This window comes from Rattus rattus, chromosome 11, assembly GCF_011064425.1.
Source record: "Rattus rattus isolate New Zealand chromosome 11, Rrattus_CSIRO_v1, whole genome shotgun sequence".
Classification (NCBI taxonomy): Eukaryota; Metazoa; Chordata; class Mammalia; order Rodentia; family Muridae; genus Rattus; species Rattus rattus.
In genome coordinates, this window is record NC_046164.1 from 78,370,398 (window position 1) to 78,394,375 (window position 23,978).

The window sequence follows — 23,978 nt, forward strand, 5'->3', positions numbered from 1 at the left end:
TTGCTTTTCCTGAATACTAAAATTAAGTGTTAGAAGCTCCCTCTGTGAACTGTAGTAAATGTTCTTTACTTCCCACACTGCTGAGAGAGGCTCCCAGTGACTCCTGGGAGAAATGACCAGATTCTCAAATTCTCCTTTTTTATTTCTTTTTTAGTATTATGGAAGACCATTGTCAATATTAGACATAATTGTTGCAACTGTCATCTTTTTGGCTACAACTTTATATTTTTTTAGGTTATTTCCCTAGGATAGATTTTTTTTTATCCCAAGAGGAATAAGGTATGAACATTTTTATGGGCTTATGACTGTGCCTAATTTTATAACATCAAATTATTTTTGAAAAAAATGTCTATGACTGCAGTCTGCCAGCAGCAATAAAGGAATAACATTTCATCTCTACTGGTGTTGGAAAACAAACATATGACTATTAGTTGAGGATATGTTTTGGAGTAAGAGGGCATGTGTGCAAATGCATTTTGCTTAGTCAGTATATATGAAGATATTTTCTTTGCATACCAGAGGGCCTCACCTTGGGAATACAGTGACAAGTGTCAGGCAATATGCAATAGAAAGATCTAGAAGACAGGTCTCCTTAGGGAGCACTGGATGCTTTCATGCAACTGTCTGATCCTGGGATATGCCACTATGATATTTGCCACCATCTAGCTTGACACGACAGTTAAAGGCGTTTCTTCATGTGCTTCACATTGCAGGCTAATTATACGTTTTACTTTGTGGATAAGATAAAAATTTTATCGGAAACATTTCTGAAGATGTCCAGCCTTTTCCAGGAAAGTGGAAATGGCCAAATGTTCAACCAGTTGCAGGTATGTGACTGAGGTAGTGACTTAGGGCTGGGAATTGCCTCCTTCAATTTGGTTGAGATATGGGGTGTCCCTATGGAAAATTTAACTAGTCAGAAGCATGTATGGGCTCCAGTTGATTTCGAATGTTTTCAACAGTCAGATATGCTTAAAAACTGATGTGAAGTTTTAGTGTTTTCCCCATGCAAATTGTTACTATGTATAATTAATAATTTATTAATATTGATAATTTAAATTCTTTATTTGATTTAATGCTTTAAAAATAGGGGCTAGAGAGATAACTCAGTGGTTAAGAGCACTGGCTGCTCCTTCAGAGGACCTAATTTCAATTCTAGCACCCACATAACAACCAGAGTCCCCCAGAGCTCCCAGGGACTAAACCACCAACCAAAAAGTACTCATGAAGGGACCCATGGCTCCAGCTTCATATGTAGCAGAGGATGGCCTTGTTGGACATCAGTGGGAGGGGCCCTTTGTCCTGGGAAGGCTTGATGCCCCAGTGAAGGGAAATGCCAAGGCAGGGAGGTGGGAGTGGGGGTTTTCTCTCTCATAGAAGCGGGGGAGGGAGAATGGGATAGGGGTTTCCAGAGGGGAAACTGGGAAGGGGGATAACATTTGAAATGTATTTATAAAATGTAACCGGAAGTAAAATATCCAATAAATAAGTTTACATTCTTTTCACTTGCAAGTTTATTATGATATAATTTCTCAATATTATAGATGTCCCCCAAAACAGAAAAAGTAGGCAAAACCAGAAAGAGGACTAGCTAGGAAGGAGGGATTCAGCAGGAGTGGGATGGGAATATGAGAAAGGAGTAGGGCATGAATATAATCAAATTTAATATGTACATATATGGAGATTTCATGATGAAACCTATTATTATCTATAATTAGTATATGTGAATAAAGACTAAAAATCTCAGATAAACAGGTCCATTTCTTTAGACCCCAAGGGACAGGTCACCTGATAACTTTTGGGCATTTGTGAAATCATAACTTGAAAACCTGGTAGTATGAGAAAATTGGCCTACGTTTTGTTCATGTTAGAATTAGATGTCACTCACTGGACAAACAGTTCATGTCATGGACTTAGGAGACACAGTAGGTAGCTATGATTCTACTCTCTCATGCTACTCCAGCCATATGATGGTCACCTTGTCATTGTCTAGGCCTGTGCTTTGGGTTTCTTTCTTGTGAAAAAGGAAATAACATCTCTGAGTGTAGTGAGCTGAACTTTGAGGTTGGCCAGGTATGCAAAGATGTTGGGCGGTTCTGGGTTCTCTAAGAGCGGATGGTCACCGTCCCTCGGGAACGTGGCTGTTGGTATGTTGCTCGTGTCCCAGTGGATGGCTACACACCCACATGCACATGGGAGCACTAACTGGACTTGGAGTTAATCCTAACAAAGATAACATTAAAAGACATTAGATTCAGAGAGAGATGGGACAGGGGCAGTTGGATGAGGTACTGGATGGATATGATCAATAGACAGTGTTTAGATGTTTGACACATTCACGGAATGAGAAACATTAATTTGAAAAGAAGGAAGCCCACCACAAGAAACAGCTTCTAAAGCAAAAGAAGGGGTTGGGAGTGTGCAGGGAGGGACAGAGCAGAGACAAGGGCATGCAGTGATGGTGCACATCTAACACAAAACAAGGTGACAGACACAAGGTGAGGCTCCAGATTCTGGTCCTTCAACCCTGTGGCTTCACAAACACAGCACCTGGTGCTGTAATACTATTCTTCTTTAATTTGTTTGTCCATGGATTCCTTTGTTGACATGGATCTTATCAACTGTTCCTGTAATGGATCTGGTAGAAGGTGCTTTAGGTTTCATAAGGCCTTTGTTGTAGCCACAAAGGCTGGCACCCTGTATTTGTAATCAGCAAGGCAACAGTGCACTTGGAGCCACTAAATCACGAAGAGGAGCCTGACACCTCAAGATGTCTCCTCACAAGAAGAAATGTCAGAGATCAAAGTCACTCATTCAGTCTCACAGAATTTTTTTTGTTATCTTTATTAACTTGGGTATTTCTTATTTACATTTCGATTGTTATTCCCTTTCCCGGTTTCCGGGCCAACACCCCCCTAACCCCTCCCCCTCCCCTTCTATATTGGTGTTGCCCTCCCCATCCTCCCCCCATTGCCACCCTCCCCCCAACAATCACGTTCACTGGGGGTTCAGTCTTGGCAGGACCCAGGGCTTCCCCTTCCACTGGTGATCTTACTAGGATATTCATTGCTACCTATGGGGTCAGAGTCCAGGGTCAGTCCATGTATAGTCTTTAGGTAGTGGCTTAGTCCCTGGAAGCTCTGGTTGCTTGGCATTGTTGTTCATAAGGGGTCTCGAGCCCCTTCAAGCTCTTCCAGTTCTTTCTCTGATTCCTTCAATGGGGGTCCCGTTCTCAGTTCAGTGGTTTGCTGATGGCATTCACCTATGTATTTGCTGTATTCTGGCTGTGTCTCTCAGGAGAGATCTACATCCGGCTCCTGTCGGCCTGCACTTCTTTGCTTCATCCATCTTATCTAGTTTGGTGGCTGTATATGTATGGGCCACATGTCGGGCAGGCTCTGAATGGGTGTTCCTTCTGCCTCTGTTTTAAACTTTGCCTCCCTATTCCCTGCCAAGGGTATTATTCCTCCCCTTTTAAAGAAGGAGTGAAGCATTCACTTCACATTTTGGTCATCCTTTTTTTTTTTTTTCTTTTCTTTTTTTCGGAGCTGGGGATCGAGGTCATCCTTCTTGAGGTTCATGTGTTCTATGCATCTAGGGCAATTCAAGCATTTGGGCTACCCTACTCTGGCTGGGAGGTCGCAGGTTACTTCTCAGGGAGCTCTTGCTCAGTGTCCAAACCTGTCTCGGCCACTAGATGGCGTCCTTACTGCTTTTGGGCGGTGCCCCATCCGTTCTACAGTTTATTTTCCTTCCCATAAAAGGCAGCGGTAATTTCCCCTAGGGAATGCTCCGAGATTAAATGAACTAATGAGTAATAAAGTACCCTACACACTGTCTGGCAAATTGCTAATGCCCAGTGAAGGAAGATAGACAAGATTTAAGGAAGAGCGAGCAGCCAGACTTCATAACATAGTCTTGTCTACACAGACCTGACAGGATGAAACTGATAAAGGGCAAGGCGGGGGTGAGTAGAGATGGAGTTTACATGCAGAAGGAACAGACCGTGTGGGAAGGGCTAATGTGTTGCAATTTGAGACTAAGGCATAGATAACTATCACTCTCCATCAACAAATTAGAAAGTCCCTTAAATAAAAAATAAAACCTATTTGGGTACATTTAGTATATATGTGCATGTTTACTCTCTCCAACATGTGGGACCAGGAACTTGAACTCAGGTCATCAGGCTTGAAAGCAAGAGTCTTTAACTGCTGAGCCATTTCGCCTTTCCAGAACTAGCAAATTTTGTTACTGCCACATCTTAAGCCTGCCATAAAGACCCACTGTACCTGTAGCTTTCTTGATGCTTGTTGGGGATGGTAATGTGTTTTGAGTAGTGAAGATACTCTTGGCACACTTGCACAAATGTGAGGCAAAGGAGCGATCATGGGAAAGAAAAGATAGCCCTGTGGCTTCATTTGGAAAATTTGCTCAAATCTACTAATTTTCAGTAATCGTTACCTTTATTTTTCAAGGTTCAAGACTGTATCAAATGATGACTTTTTTTTTATTATAATGCCTTGTCTTAGGGCTACTATTGCTGTGATAAATACTGTGAACAAAAGCAGTTTGGGGAAAATGAGTTTATTTCGACATTTCCAACCATGGTTCATCATGGAAGGAAGTCAAGCCAGGAACCTGGAGGCAGGAACTGAAGCAGACGTCATGGAGGAGTGCTGCTTACTGGCTTGCACTTCCGGCTTGCTGACCTTGCTTTTATATACAACCCAGGACCACTAGCACAGGGATGGTACTACAGACAGGGAGCTGGGACTTCTCATATCAGTCATAGATCAAGAAAATGTCTCAAAGATTTGCTCCAGGCCAATCTGCTAGCAACATTTTCTCAACTCAAAGTCCCTTTTCTAAAGAAACTTTCTCTTATGTCAAGTTGACAACTACCCAAGTGCATCCATTTTATGTTTCTTTTTCCTGTGTCATAAAACTTTGAGTAAGTTTAATAAGTATTATTGAGTAAGAAGGCATGATGTAATCATTTCTGTTAAGTTTTCTTGTTTTCCTTTAGGATGCCCTGAGAAACAAATTTATAAGAAACTTTGTAGAGAGCCAGTTGCATATTGACATGGACAAGCTCACTGAAGATCTGCAGACATATGGTAAGGGTGCTGATGGGTTGCCTTGGATTCATCTGTCCAGGGTTGTGCTGCGTGGATCCTGCCTACTGGTTATGCTGTTGCTGGTAACATCGAATTTATCTTCATCCTCCCCATTTCTGTTTCACTAACTGGACCTTAAGGGCTTGAAGTAGACATGCCACAAAGTTTGTTCACATCTGCAGGTCTCTGATTACAGCAGAAAGGCTAGAGAAAGGAAAACATTTCATTGGGTACAATGCTTAATTTATTGAAAAATTACTGGTGAATGTGCTGTTTGCAAAAGTAGTAAGGTCAGGCTGAATATCTCTTATTAAAATGCTTGCAACACAAATAGTTTTAGATTTGGGAAGCTTTGTATATACTTAAAGGGAGAGTTTAGGTATGAGACCCAAATCTATATACAAATATCTTGTAGCTACTATACATCATGCTGAAGATAATATTATACAGGAATTGTTAGTATGAAACCAAATTTCATGATGTGAGATTTTTCCACTTGTGGTTTTATTGGAACTGTCTGCTTTACTTTGTGGGTTTTTTTTATGCTGATTTTCTTTAGCTAGGTTTAATCTCCCATAAATTTATTTCAATTGTTGTATTTCCATTTATATCTTTTTGTATATTTCCTAGCTTTTTTTTGAAAGTCCCTCTATTTTCAGCATAATTGGGCCTATTTATATTTTAATTCCCTGCTATTAACTATACTCTTTGTCTTTTGTTGGTCTTAGTTTTTTTCTCTTGAATTTTGGTTATTCTCCTTTATCTCTAATGAATATTAAATATTTTCATTGATTATCAGACATTTCATAGTGTAAAGTAGTTGTAAAAATGAATTTGCACCCTTCATATGGTGTATATCAGTAGATCATTCATTTCCTTGATTTTGGCAGAGAACTGTGGTGGGGGTCACATTTTCTTAATCCTACTGGGGACGGCTGTCTAACTTTCTTTCTGCCCCTAAGGAGGCATAGCCCTACTAGGGTAGGGAAGGGTCTACATTGGACTTCTGGAACACACACACACACACACACACACACACACACACACACACATTTTTTTAAAATAAAGTTTTATGTATCTGAGTGTGTTTTGCCTGAATGTGTGTATGCACACCATATTTGTGAGTACTGCTTGAGGAGTTCAGAAGAAGGCATAGGAGCTCCTAGAACTGGAGTTTCCTGACGGTTGTGAGCTACTATGTGGGTGCTGGGAAATAATGCCTGTCGCGCCCAACCTCGACCGGCAAGGAAGACACGACCAGCGAAGATCTTCTTCAAGCTGTTTTACTCAGGAACCTTGATACAATCTTCTGACCCCGGAAACCCCTGCACCACACTAAATAATGCTATCCTGGCCAAATCCTAGCAAGCCAATGGGGATAGTGGATAGGTTGTATGTATGCGGAAGCGACCAGGCCAAGCAGGAACAGCCAAATAAGGACTTGTTTTTCTCAATGAGTGGAAGGCAGAAACCGGCGCCATCCCCGGGGCACGGGACCTCACAGCTCCCTACAATGCCAGGTCCTTTGCAGGAGCAACCAGTGCTCTTAAACACTAAACCCCTCTGTTCTCCTTTGAGTTTCTTAGTTGTTAGTGATGCTCAACAGCAGGGTTCCTGGGTACCTGTTTTTATGTCAGACCTCAGATCTTCAAGTCTTTCTTCCCTGCCTTGCTTATTGTTTGAGGCCATAGTAAAGTGCTTATTTATTTAATGTGTGTGTACGTGTGTGTGTGTGTGTGTGTGTGTGTGTGTGTGTGTGTGTGTGTGTCACCCACACCTATTCTTACTTGCAGAGGCTGGAGACAGCCATTGAATATCCACTCTTGCTCCCTTTCTTATTTCCTTGAGTTAGAGTCTCTCACTGAACCTGTGGCCCGGCTGCTTTTGGCTAGGCCGACCTAGCCTTGCTTGCCCTGCCACAGCCCTTCCTATTTCCCTACCACCAACATTGGGGTGACAGTTTTGTATGGTCACACCCAACTTTTCCAACTATTTATTTGAGATCTAAACTAAGGTCCTCATGCTTGCAATGTACTTGAACCATCATCCCAGCCCTTACTTTAAAAGTCTTTTATGCTGTTGTTTCATGTTTTTGTTATTAGGAACATTTTTTTTTTTGGTCACAAGTGGACCCTTAGTCTAAGAAGGAATTTCATCTGTGGCCCTTTAGGCCTGAGGATTATGACTCAATTATAAAATTAAGAGAAATTTCTTGTGATCATTCCTGCAGCATTTTTTACCTCTATTTAAACATCAATGACATTTCTATCTTTAGAGTTAAAAACATTATCAAAGTTTGCTTGTTGGACCAAATATGTGATGTACACAGCCGAGTGGAGGAATGGTTCCTTTGGCCCAGAGTTTCAGAGGTGTCAGTCATCCTGAAGGGAGGGGTATGGCTTAATATCCTGTAACACCCAACAGTTTCAATAATGGTAGTAGGAAGTAGAAAAAAGGTAATGCAGGAAAAGGTCAAGGAAAAGGACATGCCTTGGTGACCCACTTGCTGCAAAGACCCATCCTTGACCTTTGACCTTTGCCATCTAGAGTCATCAAATATTCATCTGTTGACTAGGTAAGAGACTTCATGAGCATCAGTAATTTCTTTTATTTTTTTTCTCATTTGATATATCATCATTATTACACACACACACACACACACACACACACACACACACACACACACACACCACGTATAGTAAAGAGTTTGCTGTTGGCAAACAGTTCATTCTGCGTATGAATAAAACTGGTCTCTTTTGAGCTCTTTTTTTAAATGAAGACACACATCCACTTTTATTCATTTGTGTGATACCCACTGGAGCACTGGAGTGAATGAGAAGTTGATTTGTCCTAATTTTTTTGCTGTTTCCAGGACAGAAGCTGGACAAGATGTTTAACCATGTGGAGGCTGGAAACTTCCAGTTCTTGGGTGGTATCTTGGCCAATCTCTCTTCCTGTGTGCTGTTGGACCGATTCCAGGCAGTGGAGGCTGTAGACACTCTGGAGACCAAGGCACATGAACTCATGCAACAGAATAGTTTCTTGGCCAGTAAGTACTTGGCAGAAAAAATGTGCTCACTAGTGCATGAGCTCCAATAGGTGGTCAGATTGTGTTTTCTCCCTAAGTGCATCTTAAGTTGACTGGAGAAGTCTTCTAGATAAATCATAACACAGAACAAAGGTATATGCACTGAGCTAGTGAATCACTGTTCCCAATGCTGTAATGACAGGCAATTGTTCACAATTCCCAGGGCACTACTACCTGCTAGGTCTGAATTTACTGTTTTGACTTCATTTTATGGGGAAATCTCGCATGAGAAGCAGTGTGCTCAAACGTCTTCCGTCACTTCTAGTTTTATCACATTATCTTGATGCTCTGAAGTTGGAAAGGAAAATGACAATGACCAATGAGAGTCCATCATCAGTTGTTCATCTAGCCAGCATAAATGTGAAGCATTCCTGTATTCTTTTTGAGGAAACAAGGGATTACTACTTTTCTTGCTGTATGGTGCTAGGGGTTTAAGCCAGGACCTTGTGCAAACTCAGTACCAGGCTAGACCATGTGTCCAACCGCCCAGGATTTATTGAGGTTTGAGATGAGTTGGGTAGGGATGCAGGGATGCTGCAGCAAAGCACTACCAAGTTTAGCCTGGAAACCTGACAGATACTTGCTACCGTATAGTTCTGTAGACTAGAAGTCTAAAATCAAGGTGTCCACTGGTTTCCTGGGATGGCTTATTGATGCGTGTCTCCTCCTGAAAATTTCTGTATGTAATGTGCATACACCTGCCAAATGTTCCCTTTTCATACGGATACAATCGTGTTGAATTAAGGCCCACTCTGCTAGCATCCTTTTAACGTAACAACACCTTTCAAAGTACAATGTTCCTGGGTGGGAGACAGATGACTCTGTGGATAAGAGATTGTTCTTATTGAAATCCATGTACCACTGCTAAAACAAACAAACAAACAAACAAACAAGCAAGCTGTGGCTATGTATGTAAGATCAAACCCAGTATTTTGGCTGCAAAGACAGTACTGATGAGGCCTTTTGACTACCAGCCTAACTTCAGGTTCAGTGAGAAACCCTGTCTCACCAGAATAGGAGAGTGATAGTGGAAAAACACACCTAATGCTCCCTTTGGCCTCCACATGCATGTATATGCACTCTCACATGCATGCGTGTACGCATGCATGCTTACATGCTAATACATACATTAACTAGACCCACACGAACAGTAGCACACATGCACACACAAACACATATGGTAACTAAACATACACACAGAGAGTCTTATACACACACACACATACACACACTCACACACAAAGACGTATAATAACTAGACACACACATACACATGTACACGCACACATGCACACACAGGCACTCACACTGTGCTCTCTCCTAAGATGAGCACATTCTGACCTCCAGGGTTTTGAGTTTTGAGGAAACACAACTCAGCTTATAGTAAGCTTTCTGCATTAAATGCAGAGAACCTGTGTAGCAGAGAGCGGCATCTTATATTTAAGCTACAAGTGATAAGTACCCAAAGATACATATTCTGTGCAGCCAGTTGGACTTGTCCCGGGGAGAGAAGGCCTGATTATCTGATCTGCTCTGAGTTAATTTTTCAAGTCTATTCAAACCGCGAAATGAATAAAGTCTTTGTGTTGCTGATAACACAATATTGTCTTTTGTAACCTGGAAAGGTGCCTTGGACTGTGAACTACAGGGCCTTGCCTCAATTGCTTATGGAACAGAGTGGCCTGTTTGCTCGCCTTCCTGGGGTTGCATTCACGTACTACAGGAGTGGAAGGCTGTGCAGAATCCCATGCCCTGCCCACATGAGATGTATGACACTTCTTTTTTCTTTCCTGCTGCCAGGTATTATATTCAACAGTTCCTTGGGACACAGGCACATTAGATCAGCACCTCACAAATTGCCACCCCACGTCACATATACAATCCGGACCAATATCTTATACAGCATGAGGACAGACATGATAAAAAATCCTTCCTGGAAGTTTCATCCTCAGAATCTACCAGCCAGCGGGTTCAAATATAACTACATTTTTGTCCCACTCCAAGACATGATTGAGAGAGCCATCATTGTGGTACAGACTGGGCAGGAATCCCTGGAACCAACTGCACAGGCACAGGCAGCTCCCTACCCATGCCATACCAGTGACTTGTAAGTAACTATGGTTACCTGTGTTTTCCTCCAGTGTCTACCTGCCAGCAGAGAAACTCTGCATTTAGGAAACAGTAAAGAAAAAGAACTTCGAGCTTCTTTATTGTTGTTGGAAAGTACAATTTAAAATGTCCATTCCTGTTTCCAATTTCTTACGATTCCTTTGTGTGTGTATGTATACTTATATATTGTGTATATATATTTATAACTCGTTTTGGCAGAATGCAATGAATACTACCTTCTGCATTCTGTCCTGTTTCAACTGACTCTATCCACAGAATGAAAATCTTCGAATAGAACTTTCCCCAAGCAAAGCCTGAGTTAATTTTGTATCTTATTATGCTCAATCCATGTGAGTGGAGACATATATAGGCATTGTATAAGGTAGGCTAGTAGTGTAGGGATGATTTAAAATATATAGGATCATAAGCAAATAGTGTGTGTGGTCCTCCTATTTTAGATATCTGTTGAGTTTTATATATCTGGAGATGATTTCTGGAAATAATGCACTGTAGAAATTCAGAGGCCACTTAATGTAAGTGTAGTTTTAAACCCGACTGTCAAACATTTCTAGCTTTCGACAAAGTCAGAATACACTTGATGGACATTCGTCAGGAGGACTGTGCAAGTCTGGTTCCCAGCTCCAACTTTTTATACCTGAGGAAGCAGAGGAGGCTGATTCTTTCTTTGGTCTTAATCCTTGAAAAACAGGTTGGGTGCTTTGTACTATTTAGGGTGGTTAAGAGTTGCACGAGGCCCTCTGTCTTGGATATACTGCTAGCAGTGTAGGAGTGTGTGGAGCGAAACAGTGTGATTTGGCCAATAAGCTGGGTATATCAGGAAATGCTGTTTAAGGCTGAATCAGCTGATGAGCTAAGCCAGGCAGGGAGTGCTTAGAACACAGAGCAAAGGCTCTGGTGTGCTGACACTCTGGGAAGTCAAGCGTTAGGCACACATCTGAGTGTAGTCAGACCACAAAGTGCGCCCAAAGAGATTGAATGACCCTAGCATAGATTGCAGCGACGACCTTGCTTCCTGCCTTCCTCTTGGTAGACGTTGCTCTCATAAATGCCTGCTTCTGCATCTGATCTGGGTAACAAAATGTGTGGGTCCTTTGCTCTCCCTGCACACTGCCTCTGATGGGATTAATACTGGCTGCCTTGAAAACAAAGAAGGACTTGAGAGGATAAGCAGAGGATTATTAAGGGATAATTGCAGTGAGGTTAGTTTTTGAGAATGGATCAGATACTCGTCTTTCAATGATGCGGCACATGATGAGGGGTGCTGTACCTCTGACCTCTAAAGTCAGGCTTTGTCTTCAGCTGATGGGGGCCCATCTGTGAGAACAAACCAGTTGATTTCTTTGTCTCCTCCTTTCTGCATAGTGTCTTGGCTCACCCATTACAGCTCTCATCAGTACATTGTTGATGGTGGCGGTATTGTAAGATGCATGTGTTATGTGTTATGGTGAGAGGATGAGGGCTGGATAGGACTAGAAGGCAGCTTGATTAAGCCTGTCTTGGGGCATCTTAGTGTGATGGAGAGATCAAAGGAAGGGAGAGGGAGAGGGGGGAGGGAGGGGGAGGGGAGGGGAGGGAGGGGAGGGAGGGAAGGGAGAGAGAGAGAGAGAGAGAGAGGAGAGAGAGAGAGAGAGAGAGAGAGAGAGATATTTCCACCAGGAATTGTCATGCTAGGCAAATGGTTGATACGACAGGTAAATTCCTTTTCTTTCACTCTTTTTTTTTTGAAAATGAAAGTTTATCTATCTTTTCAAAGTAATGTTAGTTTTTACTTTGAACACCTCAACATTTCAAAATGATTCTAAAATATTTTATGTTGGAAGTAAGAGCTGAAATGAAGAATTTGTTGTCATTGGTTAGGTGTCCTGTCCCAATGCTCCATTTAAATTCAAATGCTAAAAAATGTAAGAAATAAGGTGAAAATTTTAAAGCCCATATAACAGTCTCCTTCAGTTTCCAGAATATGTGTACAATTGGGGACACATATTCCCTCCAGTCTGTTTCACAGGACAAGTCACATGGCGACACTGTCCTCTTTGGCCAGAGTGTTCTCTGAGCATTCTGATGGCCACACTAGCAAACATGTTCATGGAAAGCTGGAGGTAGCCCCAGTTTCTACTTCTTAGAAATCTTGAAGGGCTGTGGAGGAAGCATTATGGAAGGTGGGCAATGACACATTCTTTCTACTCACCAGAGATTGGTTTATGAGCATGAGAAACATGGCCTTTGGAAATCTGGACTTGGTGGATGCTTGTGTGTGACTTTGATGTCATGAAGTCACTTTCCTCCAGCTGCTCTATGGGATGCCTTTATGCAGTTCCTCAGGCCCACTCACTTCACTTGCTTGAAGCAGCTACGAAGTCTTTCCTTCCCTGGAATATTGAAGTCCTGGAGACTTCTCCTTGTGGTGCATCCTTCCTTAACATTTAGTTCCACGATGCCCTGTGTTAGGGGCTCTGGTGCCTGCAATGGCTGAGGTAGTCTGAGATCTTTCAAGAACTCAGCCACTCAAGTAAAACTCCTAAAGCGCACCGTTCAATAAGTTTTAGGAGTTCCCTGCTGCTCACTGAACAAGTTACATATTCATGAATTTATTAATGTATTCAATGACATTTATGTGCTATTTGTCAGTCTCTAAGTTTGGGGTGAATCAGTGGAATGAACAGGTGAAAAAGAATCCCTGCTCTGGGGCACCAGCAGTTCAGGGAAGTGTGAAACGCAGTAAGGGGGAACTGTGAACTGAATTTTAATGGCAATAACTGCTGTGGCGTTCAGCAGAAGTGAGGTGGGAGGTCAGAAGTGTGAGCTGAGTTAGCCAATGTGGTGGGGGTGGATCTTACTAGAAAGATAATGTTAGCATAAACTTGGAAGGGAACAGAAGTGTGGTAGAAAGCATAATCCTGGCCAGAGGCTTAGCTAGTAGATAAGTCCTTTGATGGCCATGACCTGGTATGTCTAGAGTCTGAAGAGGAGAGTGCACCAAGGCATGATGGGAGATCAGAGAGCTTAGTACAGGTTGTATAGCTGCAGATGATGTGGGTGGAACTGGATTGTGGATGGACTTGAGCAGTTGATATTGTTACTTGACAACTAGAAGAATAGAATTATAACTAGAGTCCTGAGCCAAGGGTTCCTGAGTTCAGTTAAGGGACATAGATAATAGCAAGTCAGCAATAGTAATATTGAAAGTCAGGGAAAGATTAAATCAAAATGGGCATTCAGTGAAAATGGACTATTAGCATTTTATTACATTCACATCTATGGGGCATTGACTTAAGTTTTAGGATGAAATAGAGGAATAACTGGTGCAATCATTAAGAGGTATGCATGATTAGGCAGTGTTGGCTAAGGTATGGTGCGGTTGATTATTATTATTTAATTTCAGGTTGCGTAAGTAAGTTGCTCCAAAGAAGTTCTTATTGCTAAGGGAACACACTATTTCCCATGAGATGACTGTCCTTGTTGGGTGGGGAGCTCATCCTGGCATCAACAAAGCTGTTTTTGCTGTCTGATAATCTTTGCTGCTCTTGGATTTTAAGCAGATTGCTTCGTTAGTACTGGAAACCTCAGGGTGCTTTTAGGGGGTCCGGAATGGGGTATAGTAAAAGCTGGTTGTAAGATGCTCTGGTTACTCTCGCTTTTGTGCCCTCAGCCCTGAAATGGGATAAGAGGAGTTGCATATTATCCATTCTTAGACAAATATTCTGAGTGCAAAGTCTTCCTACATGTGGAGCTAAGCAGGTGTCTGACTGCAAAGTTAAGGAGACAGATGCAAAATGAAGGCGAAGGTGCTTCTCCTCACCTGAGGGGAACATTAGGAATCAGTGTTTTTTTGGTTTTTCATTTTGTTTTGGACAAATGACTTCTAAGTGCCTGTAAAAGAATTAGAACCTTGGTTCCCGGCCCTCAGGAGTTTTGTTATAAATGGGAAGAGAGAATGATCAATAGACACAGAGGAATTAAGGCAGAAGATGATCCACTTTATTTTGTTTTTTTTTTTTTAAATGCCATATGGCAGTAAAAACAATCTAGTAAGAAGGGAGCACCAGTAATGTGTTACACAGAAGGTTGGTTATCGTGTCTGAATAACTAGGGGAGAAGAGCCTTCAACAAGTGGACGACTCAGGTACAAGCAGAAAGGTGGCAGGTAGCCCATCCCTGAACAGACAGCCTGTTGGACCTTCCTCTGCCAAGAATCTCCAGTCTTCATCGGACACCTCCTCTCTCTGTGCCTTTTCCTCTCTTCATGTCATATCAGCCATCAGTCCATGGAGTCCATGTTTTGGAGAGGGATAGTTTAGGAAGTGTGATTTGAAATGTCAGAGATGAAAAGGGTGGGTGGGGTTGTGTAAAAGTCACACATAAGCACTTATCACAAGGATAGTTTAAAACTGGACATAAAATAGTTGTTAAGGGCTGTTTCATGATTGAAACTATAGTGTGTTTTGTTAAAAACAAACAAACAAACAAACAAACAGGATTTGAATTATTGATGTACAGCTTTGAAGAGTAAGACCGGGTTCCCATTTTCAGAAAAATGAAAACCACAGTAACACTAGCTGTAGAATTCCTTTATGTAGAGAGAATAATTGTTAATTCCATCCTTTCCTGTTGCTCGACTCCTTCAATACATAATACCCTTGGGTGGTGCCCAATACAAGGTGATTGTGAGAGTCTTGCCCATTTCAGGTCTGGCTGGGCTGTGGCTACTAGGAATTGATGCTTGTGCTCTTTTGGATATTTTGGGAAAAGTAGAAAATGGAGAGTCAATAGAGATAAGTTTAAAATATCGGATTCCACCTCATTGGTCCATACCAACCCCAAGCAGGCCTTTCATTTGGTCTGTTTTGATGATTTCTTCTTGTGGTTGCTGCAAGTCACTTCCATAGACACTGCTTTCCTCAACTCTCTGCTTGCCTTCCGCAAGAGTCTACATTCCTGGCATGCAGAAGTCAGAGCTGGCGGAAGCACCCTTTCCTGCCCTAGGCCTGTCCTGTCCCACTGTGAGACTCTGAGCACAGGTTGATGGGAATAGCTGTCATAGAGGAAGAAGAAAGGAACTCTCTACTCTGTAACCATCGCATGCTCATGCTCCAAACATCTTGGAGAAGAGCAAATAGATGCATGCGTTTTGTTGAACTCCCAGGGGATCTTTGTTTCTCCATATTGTTTCCCTCAAAAGCAGCCATAGTAATGCTTTTCTTAAAGTTAGTACTTTTCTTTTTGCCATGCTGTTTATCTTCTAAGAACTGTGTAGATGGAGCTGATGATATTGGCACTCACTTAACTCACCTTCTCCAAAGACTCCTAGGCATTTTCATGCTCTTCAGTGGGCTGTTTGCTGCTTCTTCATGAGGCTCTCACTGTGTGAGTATTTATCACAGCGATGCTCTTTCCTCCTGCAGGTTGTGATTTCTGCCACTTCCTAACATATGTGGTAGTGGGGGGTTGGGTTCGGACATGTGTGGTGTGATTCAGTGACCTGGTGCTTATGTAGTGCCTCAAAGCCCAGAGATGTTGTCTTGAAATAAACAGCTCAGTTCTGTTAAATGAAGAACAGTCCCAGGCAAGCTTCCAAACAAGTTCACGTGAAAGCACTACATGCTGTGTCTCTGGACACCTCCTTCGCTGGTATACGTAATCTTCCATTCCTTTATTTAAAAAAATAAAGATTTATTTCTTGAGCCTACAGTATGAGATCATTTTCTTCGCTCTAGTGTGTTTCGCTTACTAATTGTGATTGTATACCAGGTTAACCCAAGTTCATAACTCAGTAGAAGAAAAGTACAAGCATTCTGGGAGTGGCAAGGAGAAGGCTTACTCTGCACTGAAAAACTCCAGGAGGGCAGTAGCATAAGGGGAACTGTGATGACTTAAGGGCATCTCAAAACCCACGTCTTCTCAGATCTAGCAACCTGTGGGGGGGCAAGTCTTGCTTTCTTGTGATCACTTTTAAGATCCTGAGATTCATTGAGATTCCCACACTGGAATGGTGAAATAATTGGACTAAAAAAAAAAATCCACGTTTATGTTCTGGCTTTGCCACTTGCTAATCCCAGGACCTTGAGAGTTAGGGCACTGATTTGAATTTTGAATATCGTCTCCTCCTCTTGAATTGCATGCTAATTGCTGTTCAGTCGACCTCATTAGTTGGTGCAGAGTAGATCATCATGCTTGAGAAAAGCCCAGGCCCATGAAGGCACAGGATGCTGAGCAGAGCAGACACTCCACGTGGCAGCCTACTCTGTCAGGGGACTGCTCTAATTGTAGGAAGGCTCTTCAACTTACTGATGCGGAAATTCAGGGTGGGTGTGATCATTTTACACGGTGTTAGATTCAGAGAGGCAGTATCTGCCTTTCTCCCAGAATTTACCCAGTGACCTATGGAAAGTATGAAAGGAAAGATAAAGTAAGAAGAATGTCACTAAATGTCTTTGCTTATGGCTGGCACAGTTTGCCAGTCCCTATAGCCCCCACATGAGTGATGGGACTGGCATAACCTCTCCTTATCCTCTCCTTCATCAATGTCACAGGCTGTGGACCACTCAAGCTGATCATATTGAGGAGGGTCATGGGATATAGCAAGCTTACAAATGCCAGAATATAAGTTTATTCACTGTGATTCTACAAGGGAATGGGGAGAAGAAAGGTAGAGAGTAAGAGAACAAGAGACAAGGGCATTACTGCTTTTGTTTTGGTAATTTATACTCTAGGCTTGATAAGGGCTGGTCCTAAGTAGTAAAGCTGATGGAACTGGGCATAGTAGCAGAATGTAGCAAACTAGGCAATGTCCAGGGTGATGTGGGAAGTGAGGCCACCAACCCACATTTGAGTCAGACTTCTGTATCCTGAGCGGCATGGCTGCAGCAGGTTTCTCTGTGCAGCTCCTTCTCATAGTGGGAGCTCACTCAATATGCTCGCCACACCCACCACTTTTTCTTCTTTGAACTCTGCACAGTGCTAATACAGGCAAGCATCACACACTTCACCGTTAAGAAGAGTTATTAAAAAGTAAATCAATGAGATGTGCCACTTGCAGAAAAGAAATGGTGACAATTTAATGTTTGTGAAGATCAGAGTATCTTTTAAAATGGGCGTAAATGCATAAGAGAGTTTAACTTTAAATTGTGAAGTCTATTTATAGTGCTTTCCTGTGGGCTCCAGAGGAGTGATAAATACACAAAAGATGCTCAACATATTAGTTTGATTCATGTTCTTCTGATAATAGACCAAACCTCTTTCTGAGGTGACTGAGTCATCCGGATTTTATTATGTTCTTTTTTTTTTATTGTTAGCTTTGCCAATAAATGATTATGAAGAGCAGATAAAATAGAGAAAATACTTCACATTGTATTAGTCTATTCTCTCTTGCTGTAGAAATATTTGAATCTGAATAATATATTAAAAAAACAGAGTTTGAGCTGGAGAGAGGGCTCAGTGGTTAAGAGCGCTGACTGCTTGCTCTTTCAGAGGTCCTGAGTTCAAATCCCAGCAACCACATGGTGGCTCACAACCATCTGTAATGAGATCTGATGCCCTCTTCTGGTGTGTCTGAAGACAGCTACAGTGAAGTTATATATAATAAATAAATACATTTTTTTTAAAAAAAAGTTTATCTGCTCCTGAGACGTGAAGATTTAAAGTTCGATTTTGTACTCCTCTATCAGTAGCCCCCAAGGCTTTGTCCTAACATGGGCCAAGAATCAAAAGAAAATCTTAAAAGCTACTTGCCAGTGCACAGATCGGTAGAAGCATATAGTGTTTGAATTTCAGATATGAATTCCTTTCCATTATTAAGATTTGAGAGAGAATGATCTGAAATAATGAAGTTGTTCTTTGTTCCCTATTCTACTTTCTCAACTTTCATTTCCTCTTTTGACAGCTTCCTTGATTTTTATAACTTTCTTTGCCTTAGTGGCTACTATTATATATGTTTTATTATTATGTTTTTTCTTTATCATACACTTTTAGTTGCTATTATTAGTACATTCTTTCAGGATTTTTCTACTTTACTCATTTTTTTTAAAATTAGTTCAATTCTTCTTGCAAAACAAAACCAAAAGATAACACTGTAGACAAATATGTCACATTTTTCTTCTTATTAAAGCTTTAGTTTATTCTCCCTTCAGCAAAACAAAGAACAAATTTCTCTTTAGAAAGAAATGACAATAACGAAAATAACTTGACCATAGAAAATGGTATCAGGATAAAAACCAAAATGGGAGCTATGACCGAAGGATTTTTGTGGTTTCTTATATGAAGCAAATAACCACTGAACAACTGAGAGCCTAATCAAAACCCAAATTCAACACATGTGCTGTCTGGCTGGAGATGGGGAACATGATGAACATCAGACTTGTCTTGTATGTAACCTTTGTTGTAAAATGGGCTCCGCCAACATAGCAGGTCTTTCGAACTATGAAGACCTTTCTTCACCTATCCAAGCCTAGCTCTCCTGGGCTCTGCTCCTACTAATTTACTGTGTTTTCCTTCATCATAAATATAATATTTTATGTACTATTTTAATGTACCATTTTTTAATTATAGAAAAATTTTTATGTAATATAACTTGATCATCTTTTCCCTTCCGTAATTTCTTCCAGATTTTCCCTACCTCTCTACCTACCCAACTTCATGATCTATTTTTTCTTTAGAACTAACAAAGACAAAAATAAAAACAAGGAACACACAGACACACACACACACACACACACACACACACACACACACACACTTCCTCTAAAAGCACCAAAATAAGAAGCAAAAAGCCAATAATACAAAAGAAAAACCAAACCAAGCCAAGCCAAACCAGACCAAACCCAACCAAAACAAAACAAAACAAACTCAAACAAAGAGTGTTAACAAAGCAAAATGAAGCAAAAAGCTTACAAAAAGACCAGTTAGTTCTTTTTGTGTTGGCCAAGTGCTCCTGGGCATGCATCCTGCCCTGAAGTGTAGTTAACGTGCCCAGTGAGACTTCACTGGAGAAAACTGATCTTTCCTTCGCCAATGGGAATGAACTGCAGCTAGCTTTTTTGTGTCTCTGAAGCCTGTGCTTGCTAGGTCATCTCAGTGCTGGGACCTAGTCTGGCTTGACTTGAACAGGCTTTGCATGTACTGCCAATGTCTCTATGAGTTTGTGTGTGCATCATTGTTTGTGGAAAACACTGCTTCTTTGGAGCCGTCCATCACCTCTGGCTTTTAATAATCTTTCTGCTTCCTCTTCTGCATAGATCCGTGTGCCCTGATGATGATACCTCCATTAGGACTGAGTGCTTCAAAACTGACCGTTTGTGTTAATTCCAGTCTTCTACAAGAAGAAGTTTCTTTGATATGTGTTGAGACAATAATCTATGTTTATAGCAGTATGTCATTAGGGGTCATTGTATGGCCTGTGGTTTCCCAAGCCAGATGAGGGACAGTAGAGCTCTGCTCATACCCTAGAGAGCTCTCAGAGAGTAGCAAGAATGGAGCTACTCCATACCAAAATAAGACTTGGGCCTACAAAACTCCACGGACACAAAGACTACATCATGATAAAGCCAGTTAGGCTTCTGTGTCCCAAGGTGGTTGCAGGATTTGTAGCTGGGAAATATGGATGATTACCTTTTCCCCCTGGTAGCTTGCAGAGTACGTTCCAGTAGTATGAATGTTAGTCAGTAGAGTGAGTCTTCTAGTTAGGTGCAAGCCAATTCTCCATGTTTGATGAGATATGTGTACGTGTTGTTTAGCAAAAGACCCATACCATCAGGTTTTGAAGAGCAACCAATAGCCTTGGCAATATAGCCTGTGATGTGTGAGTGTTTCCATGGTAACCCTTTGGTGAATGATTCAACCTATAACCCATTCCAGGACCTGGGGGTTGACATAAGATGTCTTGTTGGACAATTGTCTCCTCTATTATTTCTATTATTTGCTGACTCCTTTAGATGCCATATATATATATATATATATATATATATATATATATATATATGAATCTTCTGCTTTTCAAGTGGTTTTTCAATGTCAGTTTTTCTCCCTGGAGTCTCTCCTTTACACTTCTCTCCCATCTTCTTCCCTGTTTAATCCTCATGTGCTGGGGTTCTCTTTGTTTTTTCATACTTTACACTTCTCTCCCATCTTCTTCCCTGTTTAATCCTCATGTGCTGGGGTTCTCTTTGTTTTTTCATAACAACATATTCTGATCGACTCTCTAGATCTCTAACCTCTGTGATTGCAGCATACACATTGAAGGCTTAAATCTAACATATAAGAGAAATTATACAGTATTTGCTTTTTGGGTTCTGGCTTACCTCATTCAGGATGTTTTTTTCCTAACTCATCCCTTTACCTATTGATTTCATATTTTCATTGTTCTTAACAACAAAATAATATCCTGTTGTGTATACACCCCATTTTCACTATCCATCCATCAGTTATTGGACATCTAGGTTGTTTGCAATTATTGGCTATTACGATTATAGTAGCAATGAGCACAGATGAGGAAGTCTCTCTCTGGTAGGATATAGAGACCTTTGGATTTATGTCCTAGTATAGTATAGTTAGATTTGATGTAGCTTTCTACATTTTCTAAGGCACCACCATGCAGATTTTCATAGCAGCTGTATAAGTTTGAGCTCCCACCAGCAACCAGTGTTCCCCTTTCCCTGCATCCTCACCAGCATGCACTATAATTAGTTTCATTGATCTTGACCATTCTGATTGGGGTAAAATGAAATGTCAAAGTAGTTTTAATTTGCATTTCTTTGATAGCTAAGGATGTCAAACATTTCTTTAAGTGTTTCTCAGCTGTTTGTTTTCATCTTTTGAGAACTTTCTTATTAGTTCTGTGTGGGGGTCACTGTGTGATTTTAGCATTAGTAGCTTCTCTTTTATGAATGTGGGTACCTTCATAGTTGGTGCACAAATATTTAGAATTCCGATGCCTTTGTGTTTTTTTTTTCTATCATTAAGATTCAATGGCCTTTTTTTTCTGTTTAGCTTTTGGTTTGAGAGAGAGAGAGAGAGAGAGAGAGAGAGAGAGAGAGAGAGAGAGTGTTTGCTTGTTCCTCGGGTCCATTTACTTGGAATATCATTTTCTATTCTATTACACGGACATGATGTCAATCCTTGTTAGTGAAGTATGCTTTTTGCATGCAGTTGAAAGATAAATCCTGTGTTCTGATCCAATCTGTTAGTCTAATTTTTACTGGGGAATTGAGACTGTTAATATTGAAAGATATCACTGAGCAGTAATTATTGATTAATGTAATGTTGTTGTTATGGTGTGGCTTCCTCTATATGCTTTTAATTTTCTGTTCTTGGATTATTTATTCTTGTGTCTTCTTGGGTGTGGCTACCTCTTCTGCTCAAGGTTTTCCTTCTGGTGTCATCTGTAGAGCTGGATTGATAGATGGAAACGGCTTAAATGTATTTTACTTATAAAATGTTTTTATTTCTCTGTTGATTGGATCAATAGTTTTGCCTGTTGTAATCCGAACTGGTGTCTATGGTCTTTCAGAGTTTGAAGTTCATATTTCCAGGCCCTTCGGACTTTCAGAGTCTCTCTTGAAAAGTCAAACATTATTCTAATGAGCCTGCCTTTATATATTATTTCATTTTATTTGGAATTAGAGGAAGGATTGAAAGAGCTGAAGAGGCTTGTAACCCCATAAGAACAACAGTGCCAACCAACCAGAGCTTCCAGGGACTAAACCACTACCGAAAGACTATACATGAACTGACCCAGAGTTCCAACTGCATATGTAGCAGAGAATAGCCTTGTTGGGGTACCAGTGGAAGGGGAAGCCCTTGGTCCTGCCATGGTTGGACCCCTCAGTGCAGGGGAATGTTGGGGAGGCGGTAAAGGAGGTGCATGGGGGGAACACCTATATGGGGGAGGTGGTGGGGTTGCAGGCTTATGGACAGGAAACCAGGAAAGGGAATACCATTTGAAATATAGGGCTGGAGAGGTGGCTCCATGGTTAAGAGCACTGACTGCTCTTCCAGAGGTCCTGAGTTCAAATCCCAGCAACCACATGAGATCTGATGACCTCTTCTCGTATGTGAAGAGACAGGTATTCATAAACATGAAATATAAGTAAAGAAATATAGAAATATATCTAATAAAAAAGATTTAAAAAAGTCATAAAATATGGAAAAACAATAAAAAAAGAAAAGTCAAGCATTATTCTATTCAGCCCACCTTTATATGTTATTTTATTTTATTTTCAATGTAGCTCTTAAAATTTTAATTTTAATTAAATTATAAACAAAATTAATTAGAAAGTCCTTTCTTTGTTTTATATATGTAGTGTCTTGATTATTATGTGTCACGGGGAATTTCTTTTCTTGTCCTTTCTATTTGGTGTTCTATATATTTCTTGTACCTTGACAAGCACTTACCTCTTTAGATTGGGAAAATTTCCTTCTTTAATTTTTTAATTTAATGTTTAAAAATTTTTTCTGTGACAATGACCCTGATTTCTTTTCTTCCTCTATCCCTATTATTTGTAGACTTGTTCCTTTTCATAGTGTCTCAGTTTTCCTAGGCATATTGTGCTTGAGTTAAAATTTTAAGTTTAACGTTTTCTTTGACTGTCTATTTCCTCTACCTTAGCTTCAGCACATGAGACGCTATCTTCCATGTCTTATCATCTGTTCGTTAGGCTTACTTCTGAAGGTTTTTGTTGTTTGACTTCCTAGTTTTCATTTCCAGTTGTTTGGGGTTTCTTTGGTGTCTCTCTTTCTTTGCTAAATTTTATTTTCATGTCTTGAATTGTTTTCATGATTTCTTCCAACTCTTTCATTCATGTCCTCTTTAAGGTCCTTGAATATATTCATAATTGCTGTTTTGATGTTTTTCGTCTTCTTCAGCTATATTGCATTTGGGGGCATCTATTATAATAGGGTTACTGGCTTCTAGTGAAAGCATATAATTTTGGCTATTCATGTTGGTATCTTTGTGCTGGGATTTAGGAATCTGGAATTATGTTTAGGTATTTCCTATGGATACCTGTTTCGTCTTTGTTGGCTGGATATGTTGTTGCTTCTGGATGCTAGGCAAGTATGGTGGCTGTGGGGGCCTCTGATAGAGAGTGCTTCTTTGGGTCTGGGTATCAGAAAGGAATATAGATGGTCTAAGAGGAAAGGTTTAAAGGGGGTGTGGGGATTATCTCAGGGGACAGGGGCTATACCAAGTGGTAATCTCCCAGGGAATAGAGGTGGGGTAGCAGGAGAGGCTGCTGCAATCAGGCTGCTACAAGACTAAGGGCACATCTGGAGAGATCATAACGGAGCATAGAAAGGAGAGTAAAAAGTCACCTATCTGAGACTCAGCTCAATGGGAGTCCCTGATAGAAAGTATTGAGTGGCAACTAACACTAAGAAGTGTAAATGGGCTAGATAGGAGGATGTCCATAGCAAAGAGCTATGCTGGGACTTCACCAAGAACCAGAGTTCCCAGGGAAAGGGAGGTGGGCTGGGAGGAGGGGACTCTGTACGATGGCTGCTACAGGGGTAAAAGTAAGTTTGGAGACATCACAATAGAGGAAGGATAGTGAAGTCCCATCCCAGCATGAACACTAGTGGCCCCTAGTAGAAAGTAGGATTGGTAGCCTACAAAGATGGTCTAGAAGAAAGGATGAAAGGGTTGGTGGGACTTT

At 41.0% G+C, this 23,978-nt stretch overlaps 1 protein-coding gene across 1 annotated transcript in view; it reads left to right on the forward strand.

Annotated features, from left to right (window-relative positions):
• Abca13 (ATP binding cassette subfamily A member 13) overlaps positions 1-23,978 on the forward strand; it is a 564,237-nt gene that overhangs the window by 137,807 nt on the left and 402,452 nt on the right. Inside the window, exons 28-31 of the mRNA XM_032916398.1 lie at positions 714-827; positions 5,027-5,117; positions 7,990-8,166; positions 10,006-10,312. Of these exons, the coding sequence (XP_032772289.1) occupies positions 714-827; positions 5,027-5,117; positions 7,990-8,166; positions 10,006-10,312 (689 nt within the window). The remainder of the gene's footprint in view (positions 1-713; positions 828-5,026; positions 5,118-7,989; positions 8,167-10,005; positions 10,313-23,978) is intronic.